Source organism: Aethina tumida, chromosome 1 (genome assembly GCF_024364675.1).
Source record: "Aethina tumida isolate Nest 87 chromosome 1, icAetTumi1.1, whole genome shotgun sequence".
Classification (NCBI taxonomy): Eukaryota; Metazoa; Arthropoda; class Insecta; order Coleoptera; family Nitidulidae; genus Aethina; species Aethina tumida.
In genome coordinates this window covers 6,641,456-6,666,578 of record NC_065435.1, presented here as the reverse complement: position 1 = coordinate 6,666,578, position 25,123 = coordinate 6,641,456, and the positions used below count along the sequence as shown (strand labels likewise).

The 25,123-nt window shown below is 27.3% G+C and overlaps 2 protein-coding genes across 2 annotated transcripts in view; one reads left to right on the top strand and one right to left on the bottom strand.

Moving 5' to 3' along the window:
- The window catches only part of LOC109608367 (uncharacterized), a 315,358-nt gene that overhangs the window by 191,386 nt on the left and 98,849 nt on the right, over positions 1 to 25,123 (top strand). The window lies entirely within an intron of this gene.
- LOC109608374 (agrin-like) overlaps positions 1 to 25,123 on the bottom strand; it is a 327,266-nt gene that overhangs the window by 220,742 nt on the left and 81,401 nt on the right. The window contains exons 3-4 of the mRNA XM_049962316.1: positions 14,065 to 14,121; positions 12,025 to 12,054 (exon numbers count right to left, since the gene is read on the bottom strand). Coding sequence (XP_049818273.1) covers positions 12,025 to 12,054; positions 14,065 to 14,098 — 64 coding nt within the window. The 5' untranslated portion in view covers positions 14,099 to 14,121. The remainder of the gene's footprint in view (positions 1 to 12,024; positions 12,055 to 14,064; positions 14,122 to 25,123) is intronic.

The following is a 25,123-nucleotide window of genomic DNA, read 5'->3' as shown; positions in this document are numbered from 1 at the left end:
GGATTTATTAATGATATATTTCAACTGCAACCGAATAAATTCCCTTCACGGCCGATTTTTTACTATCCATGTGACAGGGGGTGAGTTTTATTACTTATTTTATTTTTCCACCTGGCAACTTTCTTGTGTGTGTTCAGCTAATCTTTGGCTATTAAATTAATAATAAATTATTGTATATTTATATATAATAAAAATTTATACACATTTTTTTCTAAATTTTATTTTTGCCCCCCTTTTAATTTTTTTATACGTGTCCCAAAAATAAATAAATACGTGGTGGTTGAAATTATATTTAATTTTATTTTCGGTCACATCAAATAACGTGTGGGTACATGTAGGTGTCAGTCTGTGTGTGTGTGTGTGTGTTTCAGGCACCACATACCTCCTTGACACAGCTCAAAAAATCCATATTACCCAATGAACATGAACGGAAAATTGAGAAAAAAAAATTAATTGACGAAACCGGGAATTAAAAACAGTTCGTGGCGACGATACACGTGGTTGCTGCGATCACGACAGACGGAGAACGGCACGTCCCCGCGTCAGGGTGGTCCGCGATACACTGGCGCTGTAGTCTCATGCATCCCCTCAATGCACGGGTGGTGGAGGGGGGTCTCTCTAAACTTCGTAAAACCGACCCAGCACTCACTATGGTGACACGTATCATGTGAAAATGTCCCCCCCCTTTTGTTGCTATTGTTTTACGTACTATACACTATAGTATCATGATATACCGTATCAAAAATGATGAGCGTGTCTACTCGCATATTGAGACGGAACATCAATACCCCTTTGTAAACAAAAAGGAAAGATATACATGCAATTATGTGGGCGGGCCGAACTGACTGGAGGGGATCATTTGGTTTTGCTGCGTTTAGCATGCGGTTCGTCTCCGCAGACGTTGTTTTTAGTATATTTTATTTAATTTTTGGGATACATTTTTATTTTGAAAAAAGTAGTTTATTTTCAGAATACTTATTTTTGTTTTTGATATACCCTCAAAAAATATTTCATTTTACAGATTGAAAATTATACAAAGTTACGGAATTTAAATGGAGCATCCGAAGAATTCGAACTACATACCTACGCATACGGAGAGTTACTAAATGCATTCGCAAAGATAAATTTACATTGTGCGCCGGCGCGCACCAGCACGGCGCATTGTCTCTGAGAGTAGGGATTCTTACTACCGGGCAAAACTTTTCTCTCTTTGTCGTGCATCCATCTCTTACAACATCCAGACACGAAGAGCATTTTTCGTACGGTATACATATCAGTGTATATATTTTATACACTATATATACGTATGTAAGACAGGCCGGGGGAATTGTTTTTTTTTTTTAAATATTGCGCCGCTCATTCGGTTCGACAATTGACGATGCGCCCTGGGATTAATATTCCATCCGGCTCTATGCAAATTGGTACAATATCTGTCGTTTTTATGAATTTATTGGTGGTGGCAACTTGACCTTGGTGACACTGAAGCATCCACCATTTTTTCAAATAATCGTTTACCGTAAAAAAAAATTTTTAGTCAAAAAAATAAATGTCAAACCACAAATTTAAATTCTCAGTTTCAGATTTCAGTATTTAGTTACAAAATAAAAAAACTAAAAGATGAAGTATCTGTCTACAAAATCTAAAAAATTTTTATAAAAATTATAACAGTGTAATTGATTAATTAAATTCAATGTGGCGCATCCACCATTTTTGTAAATTGGCTGAAAATATTATTAATTAGTTATTTGTGCAGTTGTATTAAACCCAATTTTTATTTTATTAGTAGAATTATTTATTTAATATAAGATTTAAAAAATACACAATTTTTGAATAATTAGAATTTCTACATTTTGGAAAATTTTGTTGAATTTAATAAAACACTCTTTTGAGACGCTTATTTAAATAGTTTTCAAGAATTATATGGAATAAATACAGAACCATGAATAGCTCATATTCAAAGATAAAATATTTTAGTGTACGTATGTATCACCAAAAGTTGCCACACACATTTATATTAATTTTTATTCTTCACATAACAGGATGTTGGGAATAAATTGCTGCATTGCTTTAGTCGCGAAAACTTGGAACGATTTATGCCCAACTTTCCCAAATAACTTGCACAAAATTAAATATTGATTAAAATTGCTCTTGTACCCGAAGAATGTCTCTATTTATTTTTCACTTAACTTTACCTGCGAACACATTTTTTCCTTTAATATATCACAACAGAAAGGACGAGTTATTAAAAGCATATCGTTTATACAGAACAGGAGCGTTGCCATCTCAGAAAACATTATTTTTCATAGAAGTTTTGCTTTTGTTTGAAATCCCCCTGATATGAAAATAAAGCTGAAGTTAGAATTAAATTCAAATGGAATTACTTAAAATACCCTATTCCATAAACTTTAAATATTAGTGATATTAAATCGTACTTTTAGTATGTTGCGAAGTGACTTCCAATTAGAACTTTTCAGGACGTTTATTCATTACTGTAGTAAGTTGATACTTTGAAATAACTAAAATCATGAATAAACTTATAGTTTTATTTTATAATCAAAACAATATTTTATTAATTCATTTTTCTCTGCGGAGTTGAAAATGTTTGCAGCTTAATTTGAAATTGTTTGTTTGTTTCATTCAGTGCAATAACGTTGTTTTACATGTTAAATTAGTTTTTAATATTGAATCGATGTTTAATGTTACGATTAGTGAAACTATCGATTGTTTGGGGTTGTTTGTTAAGCAGCAGTAGTGGCGTTACTAAAGGCAATTAAAACTTAGCAACAGCACATCGAAACAATTTATAGTAAATATCCAGTTCGCAATTGAATTGACTTATCAACAATTTTGTCAATATGTCAATAATTGGCCAACCCTCATTAAATCAGAAGTTCACGGCACAGTCTATCCTCGGTCCATCCTAATGGTGTATCTGATTTTGAAGCTACAGAAACTATCCAAAGCTGATAGGGGGATATAGATTAATTACCTTTAGCATACCCTCGCCACATCTTATAACAGACACTTTAAGTAAATATTGCCGCAGATTGAATTTGCAAATCAAAATGCGGGATTGCGTGCCTGTCTCACAAACTCCATTTACTACGTCGATATTGTTTAATTAAATGTCGTGTATGATGTATAAACATATAAACAGGCCAATTTCTGTAAACTCGCAATTATCTATTAATGTGAGGTACATAAATTTCACCACGAAAACCATTTGACTATATATAGCGAAAATGGGCACAGCACCTGTAAATTAAACAGTGAGAGTTACCAAATTTAACAAAATTTCACAAAAGATTTATAAACTCCTAATATTTATTCATTCTGAATCTTATATTAAATAGCTTTATAAGCTAATTTATTTTAAAGTGTATATGTAATTTTATAAAATGTTATAGTTAAATTACTTGATAAATTAAAAATTTATGAATAATTTCATTAGAAGTTCGATAAATACTTTGAGAAATTTTAGAAAATTTAATAACTGTCGAAGTATAATTATTAAAATTATTTGTTGACGAGTTTGTATTTTATTGTTTTTTATACAAAAATATGTTCATATTATTTGGTATAAGTTTAAAATATAAGAAATTGTCAATACTTTTATTAGAATTTCGATAATTAACATATTTGTGACATAAAAATTAAAAATTCTTGAATAATTATGTGAGTAATTCGATGAATATGTTTAAATTATTTTATATAAGATTTTGAATTTAAAAATTAAGAATTGTTGAATAATTTTGCTAATAGTACGATGAATACTTTATCAAGTTTTGCTAATTTTTATAATTTTCAAAGTACAAGAGAAAATCTATTAAAATTATTGATTAATTAGTTCTTTTATAAAAAAATATGTTTAAATTATTTGATATAAGATTTTGAATTCAAAAAGTAAGAATTATTGAATAATCTTGTTAGTAATTCGATAAATACTTGTTAAATTCTGCTAATTTTAATAATTTTCAAAGTACAAAAGACTATTAAAATTATTAATTAATTCTTTTATAAAAAATATGTTTAAATTATTTGATATAAAATTTTCAATTTAATAATTAAAAATTCTTGAATAATTTTGTTAGTAATTCAAAGTATTTTTTATGAAATTCTGCTAACTTTAATAATTTTCAAAATACAAAGGACAAATTTATTAAAATTACTAATTAGTAAGTTTTTTTTATAAAAATTAGGAATTCTTGAATAATTTTATTAGTAATTCGATGAATACTTTATCAAATTCTGCTAATTTTAATAATTTTCAAAGTACAAAAGACAAATCTATTAAAATTATTAATTAATTAGTTCTTTTATAAAAAAATATGTTTAAATTATTTGATATAAGATTTTCAATTTAATAATTAAGAATTCTTGAATAATTTTCTTAGTAATTCAAAGTACTTTTTATGAAATTCTGCTAATTTTAATAATTTTCAAAATACAAAGGACAAATTTATTAAAATTACTAATTAATAAGTTTTTTTTTATAAAAAATATGTTTACATCATTTGATATAAGATTTTTTATTTAAAAATTAAGAATTCTTGAATAATTTTGTTAGTAATTCGATGAATACTTTATCAAATTCTGCTAATTTTAATAATTTTCAAAGTGCAAGAGAAAATCTATTCGATGAATACGAAATTCATTTCAATAATTTTCAAAGTAAGAAGTCAAATCTATAAAAATTGCCCATCGCTGAAGGACTTAACACAATTTTTGTAGCTCTACCATATTATTTTGAAACAGGGGATTTTAAACAAAAGCAAAACTTCTATGAAAAATAATGTTAACTAAGATGCTAACGCTGTTGTCCTGAATAAAGGATATGCTTTTAATTACTCGTCTTTCCTTTTGTAATAAATTAAAGGAAAAAATCTATTCGCAGGTAATAGAATATTCCGGTGAGTAAATGAAAAATAAGTAGAGAAATTCTGTGGTTACAACAGCCATTTTAATCAATATTTAATTTTATGCAAGTTATTTGGGAAAGTTGCGTATAAATCTTTCAAAGTTCTCGCCACTAAAGCAGTGCAGCAATTTATTTCCAACATCCTGTTACGTTAAGAATAAAAATTAAAACAAATATGTGTTCGGTAACTCGTGGTGATACACGAAACAACAACTTCACACTGAAATATATTATCTTTGTGTGTACCTAAGTTATTCATTGTCCTGCATTTATCCCATAAAATTCATAAAAATCTTGCCACAGTTCACTGCAGCATTTCAACACAGTGCGTTACAAATGTTGGCAGTTAAATTACTTTATAGAACCAAAAACAGAACAAAAAAATACATACAACATGAGAATTGTGATCGAACGAACGGGAATTAAACTATAACGAACCGATTGGTGATTAAAATAATTCAGCGGTATTACAAATGAATAGACTCATTTAAATGTCAAGCCAGGTTAAGCCCGGTACAATTCCTGTTTCAAACCAAATTTCTATTAATAGTTTCCTGAGATTAGTTAACTTCTAGCTTACACTTCAGTCAAACTTGCCTTAAAACTGAAGTACAGTGTAACCTGTGGCTTAAAACAACGCAAACTGATGAATCAAAACTTGACGACGAATTGATGGGATTACGTATTCCGCGTTTGCCCGGTCATGAATCAAAAATGATTAAATTATCATATTCATTTGCACCTATATGAGACCGTCATTTTACAAGTCCGCTTTACTCGCTTTGTAACGTATTAACTAGTTAACTAGTACTATTTAATATGCAAATGCTGGAGCTAATGATCATTCAATTTATTCAAAGTACACATCATTATTTATTAATGAAAACGTGCTATATTTTTGTTTGATTAACGTGTACACAGACCTACTGCGTATCACTGACCTGGATGTTAAGCAGATTTCCAAAAAGTGTAATAATAACTGTTTATTTATTATTCTTGACAAACGGTAAAACTAAAATATACAGTGTTATTTTATAGGATATTAATTTAATTCAAAATTCGTCCAGTAAGTATATGAAACATATTTCAATATTCTATACGTTTTATTGACCTTTTTGATACACACCTTAAAAACGACGGAGATATTGCCTTAAATGTACATGTTAGTCTGATTTGGTTGGACAAAGAAATGGCACATTCAAATATATTTACGTTTGGTACCACTATTTAACAATACTCTGAATAGAAAGAATTTATTCTTCGTGGGATTCTATTATTTTATAAAATAACTCAATTTCAGTGGAAAGGCAGAAATATTGTAGTCCAGAAAAAATAGAAATAATAATTAACATGAAAAATCAAGGTCTAATTTACCTGTTACATGGATTTTTATGCATAATAATGAACCGAAACATGGGTTTAAAGTTGTTCAAAATTGGTTAAAAAATAGCCATATTGAGGTTCTCAATTGGCCAGCACAAAGTCCGAATCTAAATCCAATTGAAAACTTATGGAATGACATGAAATCACCAAAAACCATCAAATTTAGATGAATTTTGGCTATTGAAGAGTCGTAGAATTTAAAGGTAAATATTAACTTTTTTTAAATATGTATACATTATTTAATAAATAAATATTTTTTAAATGTGTGCTTTTTCTATGAGCAGCATTTATTTTATTCAAGATTTAAATTAGTAGAAATTATTTTGGTTTAAGAGCAAAAGTAGAAAAACTAGTGTAATTATTTTAAATGTAAACAAATGTGTTCATTGATTTTATTTAAGGTATAAAGTTCCAAATTAACATTAAATAGTAATGTGTTCTAATTATCTGGCCATAACTGTATGTAAGTAAGAGTCAAAGATATTAAAATAAAGTTTTATTCCAAGTAATCAGAACACAACACAACACAAACAGATACAGTCAAAACCAATTAATTCGAGACCCCACATACACCAGAAAATAAAATTGTTGCGCATTCACCATTTTTATAAATGTGATCCTGAGATTGCGGTGCATCCACCAATATTTTAAAACTCACAGCGTTTTCCCCAAATAGCACTTTATAGGCGAATATCGTCGAAATAATAAACTTATTGTCGTTAATTCGGTGGATGTTCATTCGAAAGTTTATTCACTCCCTTGGCATTTATTGAAGTTGTTAAGTTCGAACGTTTTTAATTATGTACCTAAGAAGGATCAATATCTTGGGTTATAATGAATAAACGGTTCGCCGAAAGTTTCGCATCAAAATCAGTTTTCAGCATCCCGTAAGCACGATTTCCCTGTTTACGATTAAATACTTAAGCCCTCAACTTAAACGAGGAAATAAAACTGAACAAATTCGCGGACGTGGAGGAGGTGGAGGAATTTTATTTTCAAGATGTATAAACTTTGCACCGCAATTTTTCATCGATACTTATTTGGCGTGGAACTTTTTACGTGTAACAGTGCAATTTCGTTCGATAACAATGTGCCGGAAAAAAGACGAAGAACAAAAAACAAACAACGGGCTTATTAATTTACTTGCGTTCAATGGAACCATCATAAAATATAAATAAATTTGATTCCGTAACATACAACTACAAAAGTCCTTTCAATTTGAGTCTGCATAGAATTCTTTGTACAACTCACAGGAAGGCTTATTATATAACACAAAGCACATAAATTACGTTTCATCAAATATTCCGTAACCTTAGTATATACATATATATTTTAAACGTGCAGTCTGGATTAAATGCAGGGGACAAACATTGCACAAGAAAATCTTAATTAATAAAATCTATTTATTTTTGTAATTAATCCACCATATTTCATTTCATTTCATTTTATAAATTATTACACAATATATTATAAGATAAACATTTATTAGATATGTATGTTTTATTATACAATGTTGTCAGAAATGATTCCTTCTTCGAAAAATACTTATAGCAAAATTTTTCACACTTCTAAAAAGATTATACTTAAATGGCATAGACAATGTCAATTCTGACACTTATTATTATAATCTAATAACTGATAAATACTATTTTTTTTTTTGTAATTGGTTAATCCACCATATTTTATTTCATTTTATAAATTATTACACAAAATATTATAAGATAAATATTTATTACATATGTATGTTTTATTATACTATGTGATCAGAAATGATTCCTTCCTCTAAAAATACTTATAGTAAAAATATTTCACAGTTCGAACAGGATTATACTTAAATTGGCATAGACAATGTCAATTCTGACACTTATTATTATAATCTAATAAATGATAAAAATTATTTTTTTTGTAATTGTTTATCCACCATATTTTATTTTATTTTATAAATTATTACACAAAATATTATAAGATAAACATTTATTACATATGTATGCTTTACTATAGTATGAGTTCAGAAATGATTTTTTTCTCGAAAAATACTTATTCTAGAAATTTTTCACACATGTAATCACAAATGATTCCTTCCTCGAAAAATACTTATAGTAATAAAATTTCACACTTCGAACAAGATTATACTTAAATTGTCACAAATAATGTCAATTCTGACACTTATTATTATAATCTAATAACTGATAAAAACCATTTATTTTTATAATCGTTTAATCCACCATATTTGATTTCATTTTATTATTACACAAAATATTATAAGATAAACATTTATTACATATGTATGTTTTATTATACTATGTGATCAGAAATGATTCCTTCTTCGAAAAATATTTATTGTAAAAATATTTCACACTTCGAACAGGATTATACTTAAATTGGCATAGACAATGTCAATTCTGACACATTATTACAATCTAATAACTGATAAAAATCATTTATTTTTGTAATTGTTTAATCCACCATATTTCATTACATTTTATTAATTATTACACAAAATATTATAAGATAAACATTTATTACATATGTATGCTTTACTATACTATGAGTTCAGAAATGATTCCTTCTTCGAAAAATACTTATAGTAAAAATATTTCACACTTCTAACAGGATTATACTTAAATTGGCATAGATAATGTCAATTCTGACACTTATTATTATAATCTAATAACTGATAAAAATCATTTATTTTTGTAATTGTTTAATCCACCATATTTTATTTCATTTTATAAATTATTACACACATAATTTAAAAGAAATTAAATGCCTTTTATTAGTCTTAATGAACTTACTTGGATAAAAAATTAATTTAAAAAAATCGTATAAGCTATTCAAAAAAGAAGGAAGAAAGAATAATTTACATAGATATTAAATGTAAGCAACAGTCGAACTCAAAGGCAACAAAAATGGACTAATACAATTAGGGCACCGAATAAGAACAGAGATAAAAATCGAAAGCAGATTTACGTGATATATAGAATTTGAAGCGGGGGATTTGGAATTTTAAAATAAGCCGCTCCCGTATCCGGAGACCAAAAGCAACTACGGATGAATATGAACAAGAACTAAATTATAATGAAATAGTCGCAGATCGACTACGTTCAGAGACGATCGATTGTGTCTACATTCAAAAACTGGGATGGCTTTATACAGTGCTAATTGTGCTTGCTTTATTGTGGTTTAATAATGCCGCTGCTATCAAAAGTAAATGCCGAATGATGCGAAACCATTGCCTATTTATAGGCAATTACATTGTTAATTTATTTACAAGTGTGTTCTTGATTATTTCAACTACCTGCCGGATTACACACCCTGGTAATTGTGATGATATAAAGGCCGCCGAATTCGGCGTCGCAAAAAATTAAATTGCAAAACGCCGAGGCACAAAACAAATCGGAGATCGCAACGAAAGAATGACGGGGCGCATTCAAATCAACCATTTGCCGCAGCTAATAGACTTGGTAGACTATAATTTAATGAAGTGTGCACTTGTACAAGAGGGAGTATTAACAAACATAAGGGTTATGGGTCAGACAAAGACAGATAAGGAAGCGTTCTGTTGGAATTTCTATTATCTGTAACCGAGTATAAGCTACCCAACCCTTATTCCAAGCTAAGATGTCCACTTAGACGTATCATCTTATCCAAAAAACAATTTTGGTCATCCACGAAATTCCTTATTTTTAATAATGGCCCTCTAATATCTAATACGCCGAAAGCGTATTGGGGTTGTGTGTTGGAGTTTATTTTTAAACGTACGGCTTTAATCGGGGCTGGGGCACTTTGAAATTATATAATTATGATATTCGCACAAACTCGAGCCATTAAAAGTTTTATCTAATCGCATAAAATTTCAAGATTAAGTTGTGCACTGTTCGCATGTACTCATTATTTTGCATAAATGTTTGTCTCCTGCATTTAATCTGGACTGCACGTTTAAAATATATATACTATGTGACCAGGAATAATTCCTTCCTTGAAAAATACTTATTTCACAATTTGATTATTCTTAAATTGGCATAGACAACTTCAATTCAATAATGTGGTAACTAATAAAAACCATTTTTCTAATTGTTTAACTCACCATATTTTATTTAATTTCATAAATTATTGCACAAAATATTATAAGATAAATATTATTATTATAATTCGTCTCTTGAAAAATACTTATAGTAAAAATATTTCAAACTTTGAACAGGATTATACTTAAGTTGGCATATACAATGTCAATTCTGATATTTATTATCAAAATGTAATAACTAATAAAACTCATTAATTTTTTTAATTTTTTAACCAACCATATTTTATCTTATTTTATAAATTATTACGCAAAATATTATAAGATAAAATTTATTACATATATGTTTTATTATACTATTATTATTTTTGTAATTGTTTAATCCACCATATTTTATTTCATTTTATAAATTATTACACAAAATATTATAAGATAAACATTTATTACATATGTATGTTGTATTATACTATGTGATCAAAAATGATTCCTTCCTCGAAAAATACTTATAGTAATAGTATTTCACACTTCGAACAGGATTATACTTAAATTGGCATAAATAATGTCAATTCTGACACTTATTATTATAATCTAATAACTGATAAAAACCATTTTTTTTGTAATTGTTTATCCACCATATTTTATTTTATTTTATAAATTATTACACAAAATATTATAAGATAAACATTTATTACATATGTATATTTTATTATACTATCTGATCAGAAATATTTCACACTTCAAACAGGATTATACTTAAATTGGCATAGATAATGTCAATTCTGACACTTATTATTATATTCTAACAACTGATAAAAACCATTTTTTTTGTAATTGTTTAATCCACCATATTTTATTTCATTTTATAAATTATTACACAAAATATTAAAAGATAAAAATTTATTACATGCATTTTATTATACTATATGATATAATTTTATTATGTGTGATCAGATATGAGTCTTTCCTCAAAAAATACATATAGTAAAAATATTTCACACTTTGAGCATTATTTTCATATACTTAAACTGGTATAGTCAATGTCAATTTTGACATTTATTATCAAAATGTAATAACTAATTTTTATTTGAGATCATTAATTTTTGTAATTTTTAACTAACCAATTTATTATTTTATAAATTATTACACAAAATATTATAAGATAAAATTTATTACATATGTTTTATTATACTATATGATCAGATATGATTCCTTCCTTGAAAAATACTTATAGTAAAAATATTTCACATTTTGATCAGGATTATATGTATGTCTTTAAATTTTATATACAATAGTACAAAAATACATATTTATTTTTAAAAGTAATATAATAAATGTAACACTTTGTTTCAAAATAAAATTAAAATCTGGTTTTCTGAATTAAAAAAAAGTAACAATATTAATATAACATGGACATTTGAGGCAGAAACATGTTCAAAAGAGAATTTTTCATAATCATAAAAACAATAATTGATACGAAAGCTATCCAATACAAATAATTAAAACTTCATTCGTTTGCTGTAAACGAAAAATTGCAAAATTGACTGGAATTATTGCACGAATCCCCAATTAAAATTAGGTAGCCAAATCCAAAATGGATACAAATTATTTACATCGCTCATTTAGGTTAACGTATTAATTCGCCAATCTTTAATAGGTTAGAAAAATGTTAATTCGTAAATTCATTATAAAATTCTTGACTTACTTGCTGTCCCGTCTTTGGAATTATTCGTGTCTGCAAATGAAAAAAGAAAAACATCAAAAATGAACATGCGAAATTTTTAATATAATCCAAGTGTAAACTGGGAACCTCTGTTCTCGTGCACGATGAAAAATAAATTAAAATTGAAAACTTTAATATATTTAATTTTGAATGAGGTTGGATTTATTCAAACGTAATTTAAAATTATTGTACATATATTTCACTTAAATGAAACGACATACAAAAGGCAAAATACGGGATTTCTACCGTATGACAAAATGTATGCATATTTCAATTATTTAGAGCCTACAATAATTGCAAAAAAGAACTTGAAATTTTATGACGTATTATCATTGTTTAATTTTAAATACCACACATACGTGTAATATTTTATTATTAATTTGATGACATCTGAGCTTTTTAATCATACACAAAAAAGCACAATAGTAATTAATTATTAACTATTAAACAAAGTTTTCTGGTTATTTTTTTTAAATTTTAATGATTAGATCATTAATAGATTTGTTTTATTTTCATTCAAGTACTTTTATACTTTATTCCTCAAGGCTTTGTCTATTTAAAGATACAATAAAACTCGTTAACTAAATTAAAACAGCAAAGAATCTTGGTTATGCAATTATGATAATTAAAAACGAAACTTATTTCTACACTAACATAATAACCTAGTGAAATGTATAATTATTTGTGTTTAATTGAGTAATTAGTCAAATTATACGTTTTAGCCTTTCAAAAAGTAAATTATTTTTGAAATATTGCAGACTTACATTCTAATATTTTGTACAGAATTTAATGTAATTTGTTTTATGAATGAATTAATATACTCAGTTATGATTACATTTTATTAATTTTTGAATATTTATACAAATTCAGGCAAAATTGAAGCAGTAACTATTATTTTTTACACAAATAATGAGGTAGAGATTCCTCTAACAAAATTGAATGTGTGATTTATTTTCTATGCCACTATTACACAGGGTGGTTTTTCTCACTGATTCAATTTTATAGAAAAGAACCTCGTTATACAGTGGTAGCAAGAAAATTTAAAAAGGAAACATTTTATAATTTAAGACAAGAATTTAATTCAATATTTAATCAGTAAGTATATAAAACATATGTCAATATTTTATATTTTTTTTTTGCTTCTTTTTTCTTAAAAACGACGGATTTAGTTGGTCAAAATAAATAGTACATTCAAATATATTTACGATTTTCGTCACTATTTAACAATACTTTTAATAGTAAAATTTTATTCCTAATAGGATTTATTTATATTTATCTTTCAGTGGGAAGAAATAAATATTATAGTCCAGAGAAAAGATAAATAATAATTAAAATGAAAAATCAAGATCTAAATATTGCTGAGGTCGTTAAAAACTTAAGAGGCTCCCAAAAAATGGTTACAAGGGTTACACTCTCAATTAAAAATACAATAAGGGAACGTCCTAACAAAAAAAAAACAACTCATAGTACCATTATAGAAAATTATTGGCAAAATAGACCGTTTCTTGTATATAGATGTCATAACAGATGTAATGGAACCATTTACCAACAATAATTTACCAGTTATATAGATTTTTTTGCATGATATGACCGAAGCATGTGCCCAAAGTTGTTCAAATTTGGTTAAAAAATAGTCAGGTTGAGGTTCTCAATTGGCCAGCTCAAAGACCGGATCTAAATCCAATTGGAAACTTATCGAGGTCCCTATTTCTCTATTCACCACTGAATCTACTCTCTAGATACTTTCAGTGAATCAGTTAAGTGAATCACATTGTATATATTCAGATAATAATTATTAAAAAACATTTTCCCTCAAAGACATTTAACATTAACCATTGTAACCACCTATGTAGTTCTAAATAAATCATACATAATTTGTACGACATTTTATATAATAAAAACAGACCAACATAAAACTGATGTTAGTGTCAGAAAGTGTTTTTAATTTTTCATTCGAATGTATTATGTGTTTCTTGTCACGCGTCGCTTTTTGATTTACAAAATTAATGATGCTCTACTTACTTTTAGTGATCTCAGTCTCTGAGTAAGTTTTCATCGTGAACGACGGTTTTTGTGCATCTGAAACATATAAATTAAGTTAGGCTTTTGATTTATATGCGATTGTGTGAAAAATTGGATTTCCGTCTGTGTTTGAGGACAAACATAATCGGGCAGATATTCATTAATTTCCCTTTTCCATTTTTGAAACATCCGTACGACTTAAATGGCCGGTATTTTAGTTAATTATGATTAGATGTGGTATTTATTTTTTCGTATGAATTAGTGTGGGCAATTTGGTGAGCGTATATTTCATATTAACGATTTTTGAATTTGACAAGTATAATTGCCTAAGCATTCTGAGTGTCGCTTATATTGACGACAGTTTAATCATCGTTGGATATTTTGTATAATGCATCCATTAGCAAGCGCCCAACATGCTCTCGATAATTTGAAATATTGGATAAATTTGTAGGAGCCATAATCGACAACTAATCCGGCGTTTGGTTCACAAATTAAATAACTGTTTATATTTATTGTCAAAATTATGCTATTATTGTTCTACTAGCTGTATTTACGCTCATAAAATAATTAATCCGCATCCCACTTTAATACGAAATTAACAAACATTATGTCTAACCGTTAATTTTAATAAGAGAAAAATTTGCTAAACAACAAAACACTTTTTCAACAAAGTATTATTAACCACCGGTGTGTTTTTAATGAAAAGTAAACAAAACTTGAAACAATAACGTAGTATCTACTTTAAAATTATATAATGAAATAACGTACATCCAAACATATGAATTGCATTAAACTAAAAGATTTCTTTTATAGGAGTTTTTCAAATAAAATTTTCACCGGAAACATGCTAGTGCACTTTAATAATATTTGATATCTTCTGTGTGCCAAAAATGAGTCGAATTTTAATCTCACAATACGATTTCCATTTTTGTTTTAAATGCTAGCAATTTTTTATAAATTTTAAACTGTTCTATGTCACTTTTAACTTTAACTCGCAGTGCTTGGTAGTGCAATTTTATTTTATAATTTAATATAATTTAATCAATACACAATACTTTGTTTCAACCATCCTTTATTTATCTTTCTTTGTTTGAACTGTATTTATCCTATAATTTGAATGATCATTGCTTTTATGATATTTTCATTATTCTTTAGTGAGGTTCAATTTTAGGCTTTAATGGCATCAGCTTAATACTATACAATTTTTATTACGGAAACATTCAAATACAATGAATATTTTATGCAGTTTTTAAATGTACAGTGATATTTTTTAAATAATTTATAATGCAGATGTATTTTATTGTAAATATTATTAATATAGTGTGATCATAAATGATTGACAGCAATAACCTACTTTCCAGGGTAAGTTTTGTTGAAGTTTTCCATTGCTGTTTTCTCTGGACAACTAACTTCATGTCATAAATAACACCACATTTCCAACTCTAATCGTTACGAATGTTGTTTGTTTTTCTATTTACCAATTGTATCATAAATAATTAAAAATTGCTTCACCGTAAAATAAATAACATTCTAAACGAATTCCATCAACCATGTTTAAAAATATTTAAATATAATTATTTTTAGGAAGTTTACAAAAGTCCAATGATATTTTTTAAATTATTTATAATCCAGATGTATTTTATTGTAACCATTGTAGAAATATTAGGCGATCATAAATGACTGACCGGAATAAACTACCCTCCGGGGTAACTGTTAATGTTAGTGTTCTTTCTGGGTAACTAACACAGTGTCATATATAAGGCCACAATTCAGCCTTTAATAGTTATAACCTAACCTCTTTTTATATTCAAAACATTGTTCGCTTTTACCAGTTGTATCCTAACTAATTAAAAATTGCTTCACTGTAAAATAAATCACTTGTTAAACTAATTCTATCAAGCCATGTTTAAAAATATTTAAATATAATAATTTTCAGGTAGTTTTCAAAAGTTCAATGATATTTTTTAAATTATTTAATTCCAGATATATTTTATTGTAAGCATTATAGAAATACTAGGTGATCATAAATGACTGACCGGAATTAACTACTCTCCGGGGTAACTGTTAACGTGAGTGTTCCTTCTGGGTAACTAACACAGTGTCATATATGAGGCCACAATTCAGCTTCTAATAGTTATAAACGCAGTTTATTTCAACCTCTTTTTATATTCAAAACATTGTTCGCTTTTACCAGTTGTATCCTAACTAATTAAAAATTGCTTCACTGTAAAATAAATCACTTTTTAACATGATTATTTATGTTTATGACTATTTGATTATATATTATATTTAAAATAAAATATTGATACAAAAAGGCAACGACAATATTTTTATAAATACCTCTCTGATTTTTCTCTACTATTTTCTACATGGTTGACGCGATTTATCTGCCGATAAAAAATCAATAAAAAAAGCGAATGATAACATCATAAAGTTATTGGTTATAAAAGGAATAATTTTTGTATGAATGTACGAGACGTTAAAATATTTTCGTAAGGAGAATAGAGCCGAATGCTGAAAGGTTAACCTGGATCAGCATCTTTAAGGTAACACATAAAATGTATAGTTTTGATATTGCGCAATCACGTGAAAGTGAGATTGGTCTATAATTTGAAAACTGTTCGGGGTTCATAAATTTTATGAAAATTTTAGCATTAGAACAATTCTGCATACTCTGTATATAAACTTAATAAGAGCCTAGCGTGCGAAGTAGCAATATATATAGCCACAGACTTGGAAAACGTAATATGCTGAAATCTACTTATCTAATTGGCCTGATATTCTCATTCCAACAAACATAAATCGAACTGTGTATATGTTATATGCAACGCCAATTAACATATAGTATAAAACTACCATAGTGCATTAATGCGAACAATTGTTCAAGTTTACTTGTTTTTATCGCCGATTGATAAGAATCAAATTATTTTACTAACCCACACTCTATTTCATTTCAAACTCGTATCTACTCATTCATACTTGGCTTGCGTCCGTTACACGAACATTTTCTCGCATTCACACACTGATAAAAACGTATTAATTACATTTAAAATCAAACAATGGAAACACACATACATTAACCCTTTTGTTAAGCTCATCTGCATTTTTCGACTCTAGTGCTAAACTGATTATTTTAACGCTGATACCGTCTAAAAAATTACTACGATTTTCTAAAGGCCACTCTTTCAACTCGCTTTATTCGTTTGCATTCAATGCAACACTCACTAACTCTAGCGGAGATTTAAGATTATTTTTAATTTGATTTCTGGAACTTCGAAACATGTTTCACTTTAAATTCTGCATTATGTTACTGTTATTTCGTTTAAAACCGTCAATTTACATCGTGTCATATTGTGAATTGAATGGTAATTACAGTTTTATTAAGTAATATTATTAAACACATTTGTTAAATATGATGTATAAAACAGAATCGATTTCAAAGAAAGAACCTAATATATGTAACAGTACTTATTACTTAACTATAAACAATGTCTATTACTCAATCAAATATTTGTTAGTCAGCATATGAACAAGAGAAATGTAAATATAATTTCATAAATTTTATATAAATATTAATTTTACTGTTAAAAATTAAAATAATAAATAAATTGTTACTCAACTTCTTTAATTAAATTTGAATATAAAAGTTGAATTAATATTAAAAATGATGTGTAAAACAGAAAAATAAATTAAAATTGATTAACAGCAAAGTAATACTACAAATTCAAATGTTTTCATCGATGTCTAAGAAAGGGCCTAATAAATATAACACTACCTATTACTTAACTGCAATACAATGACTATTACTCACTATGAACAGGAGAAATGAAAATAAAAACAAAGTATTATAACAATGTAATGTTATAAAATTTATAAAAATATTAGTTTTACTGTTAAAAATTAATAAAGTAAATAAATTGTTACTCAACTTCTTTACTTAAATTTGAATATTAAAGGTGAATTAATATTAAAAATGATGTGTAAAACAGAAAAATAAATTAAAATTGATCAATAGCAAAGTAATACTACAAATTCAAATGTTTTCATCGATTTCTAAGAAACGACCTAATAAATATAACACTACTTATTACTTAACTGTAATACAATGACTATGAACAAGAGAAATGAAAATAAAAACAAAGTATTATGTCAATGTAATGTTATAAAATTTATAAAAATATAAATTTTGCTGTTAAAAATTAATAAAATAAATAAATTGTTACTCAACTTCTTTAGTTAAATTTGAATATAAAAGTTGAATTAATATTAAAAATGATGTGTAAAACAGAAAAATATATTAAAATTGACTAACAGCAAAGTAATACTACAAATTCAAATCTTTTAATCGATGTCTAAGAAAGGGCCTAATAAATATAACACTACCTATTACTTAACTGTAATACAATGACTATTACTCACCATGAACAAGATAAATGAAAATAAAAACAATGTAATGTTATAAAATTTATAAAAATATAAGTTTTGCTGTTAAAAATTAATAAAATAAATAAATTGTTATTCAATTTCTTTAGTTAAATTTGAATATAAAAGTTGAATTAATATTAAAAATGATGTGTAAAACAGAAAAATATATTAAAATTTCCTAACAGCAAAGTAATACTACAAATTCAAATGTTTTCATCGATTTCTAAGAAAGGACCTAATAAATATAACACGACCTATTACTTAACTGTAATACAATGACTATTACTCACTATGAACAAGAGAAATGAAAATAATAACGAACTATTATGTCAATGTAATGTTATAAGATTTATAAAAATATTAGTTAAAAATTAATAAAACAAATAAATTGTTACTCAATTTCTTTAGTTAAATTTGAATATAAAAATTAAATTAATATTAAAACAATAAAATAAATTAAAATTGATTAACAGAAAAGTATTTATTACTTGTTTATAATACAATGACAATTATTCGCTCAAATATTTGTCACTAAATATAAATGAATAAGAGAAATGGAAATAAAAACAAAGTATAATGTCAATGTAACGTTATAAAATTTATTAAAACATTAATTTTACTGTTAAAAATTAAAAAAGGAATAAATTGTTAGACCACTTGTTTAGTTAAATTTGAATATACAAATTGAATTAATAGTGGAAAATAATGCGTGAAACACAAATATAAATTTAAATTAATTAATGGCAAAATAACAAAATACAAATATAAATGTTTTCATCGATGTCTAACGATTATATAAAAAAAATATAATATAAAATATATGTTAATTAACAAGTATACGAAGGAAAATGAATAAATTATTACAAAACGTTTTTTGTTTTAGCCAAAAAAACAAGTATAATAGAAATAGTTTCAAAGTAAAAATTATCAGTCTTGTTCCCTCGTTACCTTTGAACACTAAAATGATGAGACGATGCTAAAACCATAAAAGACCTTCAAAGAGTTCATTAGGGAGAAGGAAGTTGAAGACAATTTTAAAGTCTCTTACGTAAGAGTAAGTCGAGCTGTGTTCTTGAGCGAAACAAACCGTCGTTAAATTTTTGTTGCAATCGCGAAATGAAATAGGGTGCTTAACAAGACATCGAAAGTTGTGTTAGCCGTGAATCAAACGGAGTAGATCAGAGGTGGAGTGTGTGGCGGCTGAAAGAAAGTGTCCAGTATTGGTCTCCCTTTTGGTCGAACGGCATCAGTAACATGGCAAGCACGCTCACTTGAAGGATAGCAGGACAGACAAGTATAATTGCGCGACTACGTGATCAGAGTTTAATACAAGTCTAGATGATCACTTGCCGGGTTCTGGAGAAAATTCGATTTTTTTTTTTAAGGAGTACATTTGCAATTAACTGTCCCGTGGGCACTTTAAAATGTTATCGCGGTTTGAGGAAACTTTAAGAAACAATTTAAATAACACTACGGCAGCGATATTTCTTTCGGCTAGACGTTTTTAATTAAACTTTTACATACGAAAGATGCTTTTTATCTTAGGCCACAATAAGAACGTACTGCATTATTTAGTTCCACATAAAACTTTATTTCGTTAATAGGAGACTGTCCTGGAACCGACTCATTAAGGAGAAATAATGATGTTTCACTTTTTTAACTCCATACTTTTTACAGGATTAGGCCAATTACAATATATGAGACTTATAAACTCTGAGCACTACATTTTTAATTAAAACCGTATCACTGCCATTTTTACTTATTTTCTTGAAAACTGTACTTTTATCACCAATTTGTGATACAGAATTTAACAAAATTATTTCAAATACAGATACAATTCTATTCCAAATTTATATAAGATAAAATAATGTTGAATCTGGATCTGTTCAGCCACTTTTGACCTTTATGTTAATAAATATTTTATATAAAAACCATATTGGGAAAATTGAGAAATTTAGACTAAAACTAAACTCTAGCTGCACAAAAACAATTAAATAATAACAAACAAAGTGAAATTAAATTCTGACGTAAAACATGTGAGACTCTATGTGAGACTCATCTATGTATTATAGAAGTAAAAATTTAAAAACCACAGTTCAGCTTAACTCTTAGCTTAGACATTAGATTTCTAAAAGTTTGACATCTTCTGATCCAAAAGTTTAGATGTTAGAACTGTAAATTTTAACTGCACACAAAGCTATCTAAATAATGATATGTCTAATAAAACTAAATCTTGATGTAAAACATGTGAGACTCATCTATGTATGTAGAAGTAAAAATTTAAAAATCACAGTTGAGCTTAATTCTTAACTTAGTCATTAGATTTCTAAACGTTTGACATCTTCTGGTCTTAATGTTTAGATGTTAGAACTCTAAATTTTAACTGCACACAAAGCTAATTAAATAATGACATATCCAACGAAAGTAAATCCTGATGTAAAACATGTGAGACCCTATGTGGGACTCATCTATTTGTTATAGAAGTAAAAATTTAAAAACTACTGTTGAACTTAACTCCTAACCTATACATTAGATTTCTAAACATTTGACATTTTCTGGTCCTAAAGTTTAGATGTTAGAACTCTAAATTTTAACTGCACACAAAGCTAATTAAATAATGACATGTCTAATGAATCTAAATCCTAATGTAAAACATGTGAGACCCTATGTGAGACTCATCTATGTATAATAGAAGTAAAAGTTTAAAAACCACAGTTGAGTTTAACTCTTGGCTTAGACATTAGGTTCTAAACGTTTGACATCTTCTAGTCCCAAAGTTTAAATTTTAAAACTCTAAATATTAACTGCACACAAAGCTATTTAAATAATGACATGTCTAATAAAACTAAATCTTAATGTAAGACATGTGAGACTCTATGTGAGACTCATCTATGTATTATAGAGATAAAAATTTAAAAACCACAGTTGAGCTTAACTCTTAGCTTAGACACTAGATTCTAAACGTTTGACATCTTCTGGTCCCAAAGTTTAGATGTTAGAACTCTAAATTTTAACTGCACACAAAGCTAATTCAATAATGACATGTCTAATAAAACTAAATCTTGATGTAAAACATGTGAGACTCTATGTGAAACTCATATATGTATTATAGAAGTAAAAATTTAAAAATCACAGTTGAACTAAACTCTTAGCTTAGACATTAGATTTCTAAACTTTTGGCATTTTCTGGTCCTAAAGTTTAGATGTTAGAACTCTAAATTTTAACTGCACACAAAGCTAATTAAATAATGACATATTTAATAAAACTAAATCTTGATATAAAACATGTGAAACTCTATATGACACTCATCTATGTATTATAGAAGTAAAAATTTAAAAACCACAGTTGAGTTTAACTCTTAGCTTAGACATTAGATTCTAAACGTTTGACATCTTTTGGTCCCAAAGTTTATATGTTAGAACTCTAAATTTTAACTGCACACAAAGCTAATTAAATAATGACATGTCTAATAAAACCAAATCTTGATGTAAAACATGTGAGACTCTATGTCAAACTCATATATGTATTATAGAAGTTAAAATTTAAAAACCACAGTTGAGTTAAACTCTTAACTTAGACATTAAATTCTAAACGTTTGACATCTTCTGGTCCCAAAGTTTTGATGTTAGAACTATAAATTTTAACTGCACACAAAGCTAATTAAATAATGACGTGTCTAATAAAACCAAAACTTTGTTGTAAAATATGTGAGACTATATGAGACTCATCTATGTATTATAGAGATAAAAATTTAGAAACCACAGTTGAGCTTAACTCTTAGCTTAGACATTAGATTTCTAAACATAAGACATATTCTGGTCCTGAAATCTTCAAATTTTAGCTACGTACAAAGCTAATTAAAAAATGACAAAGCTAATTAAACAATGACAAAGCTAATTAAATTAAATCCTGTTATAAAAAATATGTGTTGTAGAAAAACTTTAAAAGGACATTAGATTCCTAAACTGTCGACGGTTTCCGGTCGTAAAGTTTAAATGCAAGAACAACAAATGGTGCCAAAAGAAATTAAGATAATTTTGAGGTGAGTGAGGAATTTGGACTAAAACTAAATTCCAACTGTAAATAAAACAAACGAAATGATGACAAACAGAATTAAATTAAATCCCAGTATAAAACATATGAGACAAATATTTCATATTTTCCTTTCATTCCCAAAGCTCGTGCTCACCTATAGAGAAGTTTCGTTTTTGCGAGCGAGGTAACAATATGCGGGCGGTGTTTGGCACTTTTCTTGCAGCGGCTTGGTTTGCACTTTGATGGCAAATTATTTATACATAAAACCAAAAGCACTTTATACATTATACAACTGCGAACGTACAAAACTATTTTATATTTCCAAGTAATTTTATCTTAGAATAAATTATATTACGTTGAAAATTTCCATCTGATGTAGTACGGTTGAATTGCGAACTTAAGTCCTGTTTAAATGCATTAAATGCGGTTATAATCCTGTTTTCCCAAAAACTAAGGGCTGCATGCATAATAGGCTCAAAATTAATCTTGATGTGTATTAAATCGTTACATCCGTAGCCTCAGTACGAAATTAATTAACTATCCAATTAATTATTGGCGTTAAGAATTTAAGGCGCCACTCCAGAATTATAAGTAGCAAAATTGATGCTCAAACTGAATTTTTTCCTTTCGGGCGCTCGAAAGTCGCTAATGGAAACAGAATTAACAGAACCACCGAGGTCGATGTAATATCCGGTGTATGAAACATTAAGGTTGGAGCCACTCATTAAACTCGGTTGACGTGTTAAATTCAAGACGGGGGTGAAGGATCGTGAAGATTTACATCAGTACATCTTGGATTCGGTTCGTCATAATTTAAAATAATTAAACATGCATTTAGTTAACTGTGACGCCGTATTAAATTACTCAATTATCCCTAATCAGTTATGCCGTTGCAGGCGTTATACTAATTTTAAAATTTCGCATGTCTACTTTTACTCCTGTTTTCCAACGGCTTATCTTTTAATTAAATAAATTAGGCACTTAATTAGTACACAAAGCTGCACGAGGTGGATCAAAAGTCTCGAGCACTTTATTCTGCACCAGTTAAAGAATCAATATAAACCACCAAGGCAAAAATTAATGTGTGGGCTTAGGGAAGAAACACTTTGGGTTATTGTTAAATTGGTTCATGATTTATTTGTGTACATTTTTTAATTATATTTAAAGTTGTTATGTTAAACAGCTTTTTAAGCTCTTCCTTACTGAATTTCAAATCAGCCTTTTCAAGATAGTATATCCGCACTTTAATCCAAGAAAGACTTTGATGACTGTATATTTGACTGTGTGTGGATTGACCAACGACCAAAATTCTAAAAGTATAATGAAGTAGTTTGTTGGTCATAAATTGACAAAGATCATAAAAAGCTTACTCAAAACTGAGCTTCTTTAGTCAACAGGAATTATGTTCTACTTCTTCTTTAACACACCGTGTTAAAGGCTCAAAATAACCTTCAAAATGTTAAATTGGAAGTTCCTCCTTATCCACCATGAGGTCCAAATATTCCTCCATGAGACCATAATTTATTTTTATGATTGTCCAAATCTTTATTTAATAAATGGTCTAATTCTGGTCAAAAGGTCAAAACTGAGACTGATCTTTTCTTTTTTTTATAGTGACATAAATTTGCTTTTAGAATGTTGGCAAAAAATATTGATTATATTTTATTGAATAAAGATTATTTTAAAGAATTATTATTATTAAAATTTTAATCTTTATATAATATTTGATGAAAGAAGTTAAGGAAACACTTCTGGATTATGTTCAACATAAATTAACAATTTAAATGATCAAAGACCTGATATATAAAAGAAATAATTATTACCTTATACTTATTTTGGACCAAAATTAAAATATAAGTTTGAGAAACATTTATAGACTTCAGGACAAACAACCCTGTGGTATATTTTTTGACGGTGTGCCTATAAAACATCATAAAAGCTCCGAAAAAGAGAGTAAACTTCAGAAGACATTCTTTAGTCATCCTTTTATAAAATTTGCTAATGGACCAATGTCAAACATGTTAATAATACAAAATAACTCTTGTAAAATTAATTTCGGCGACTTTTAATGAGGATCCAGGTAATTTAGATTTAAATGATGTTCCTTCAGAGATTCGTTAAATAAATTCAACATTTTTACTGAAAAAAATTTCAGCACGCATGAATTGTTGATTACTTGATGATTATATTGTTGAATAGAAGTTATTTTAAAGTTAAATATTAATAACTAATCACATTAACATACATACAGTTGACTGATACAATATAATCCCTCAAAGGTTCTTATTAGGTTGTAGCATTAATATATTCCGGCATGTGTTCATACTCTTAATGTTTATGAAGGGGTATTTGATGAAGCATTAATAGTTTATAGTATATATCCAAACCTCGATATTAATACAATAAATTATTCAAATCAAGTGATTGGAACAATAAAACGGCATAAAACTGCCCACTTGTAAATACTACAATGGTAATCTATACTTTTATGTTTATATATTGTTAATATTTATATTATATATATTGTGTTTATTATCAATCTAATTAGTAGATCAACAAAAACGATAAATACTAAATGATTCGTATTAAATCAATTAT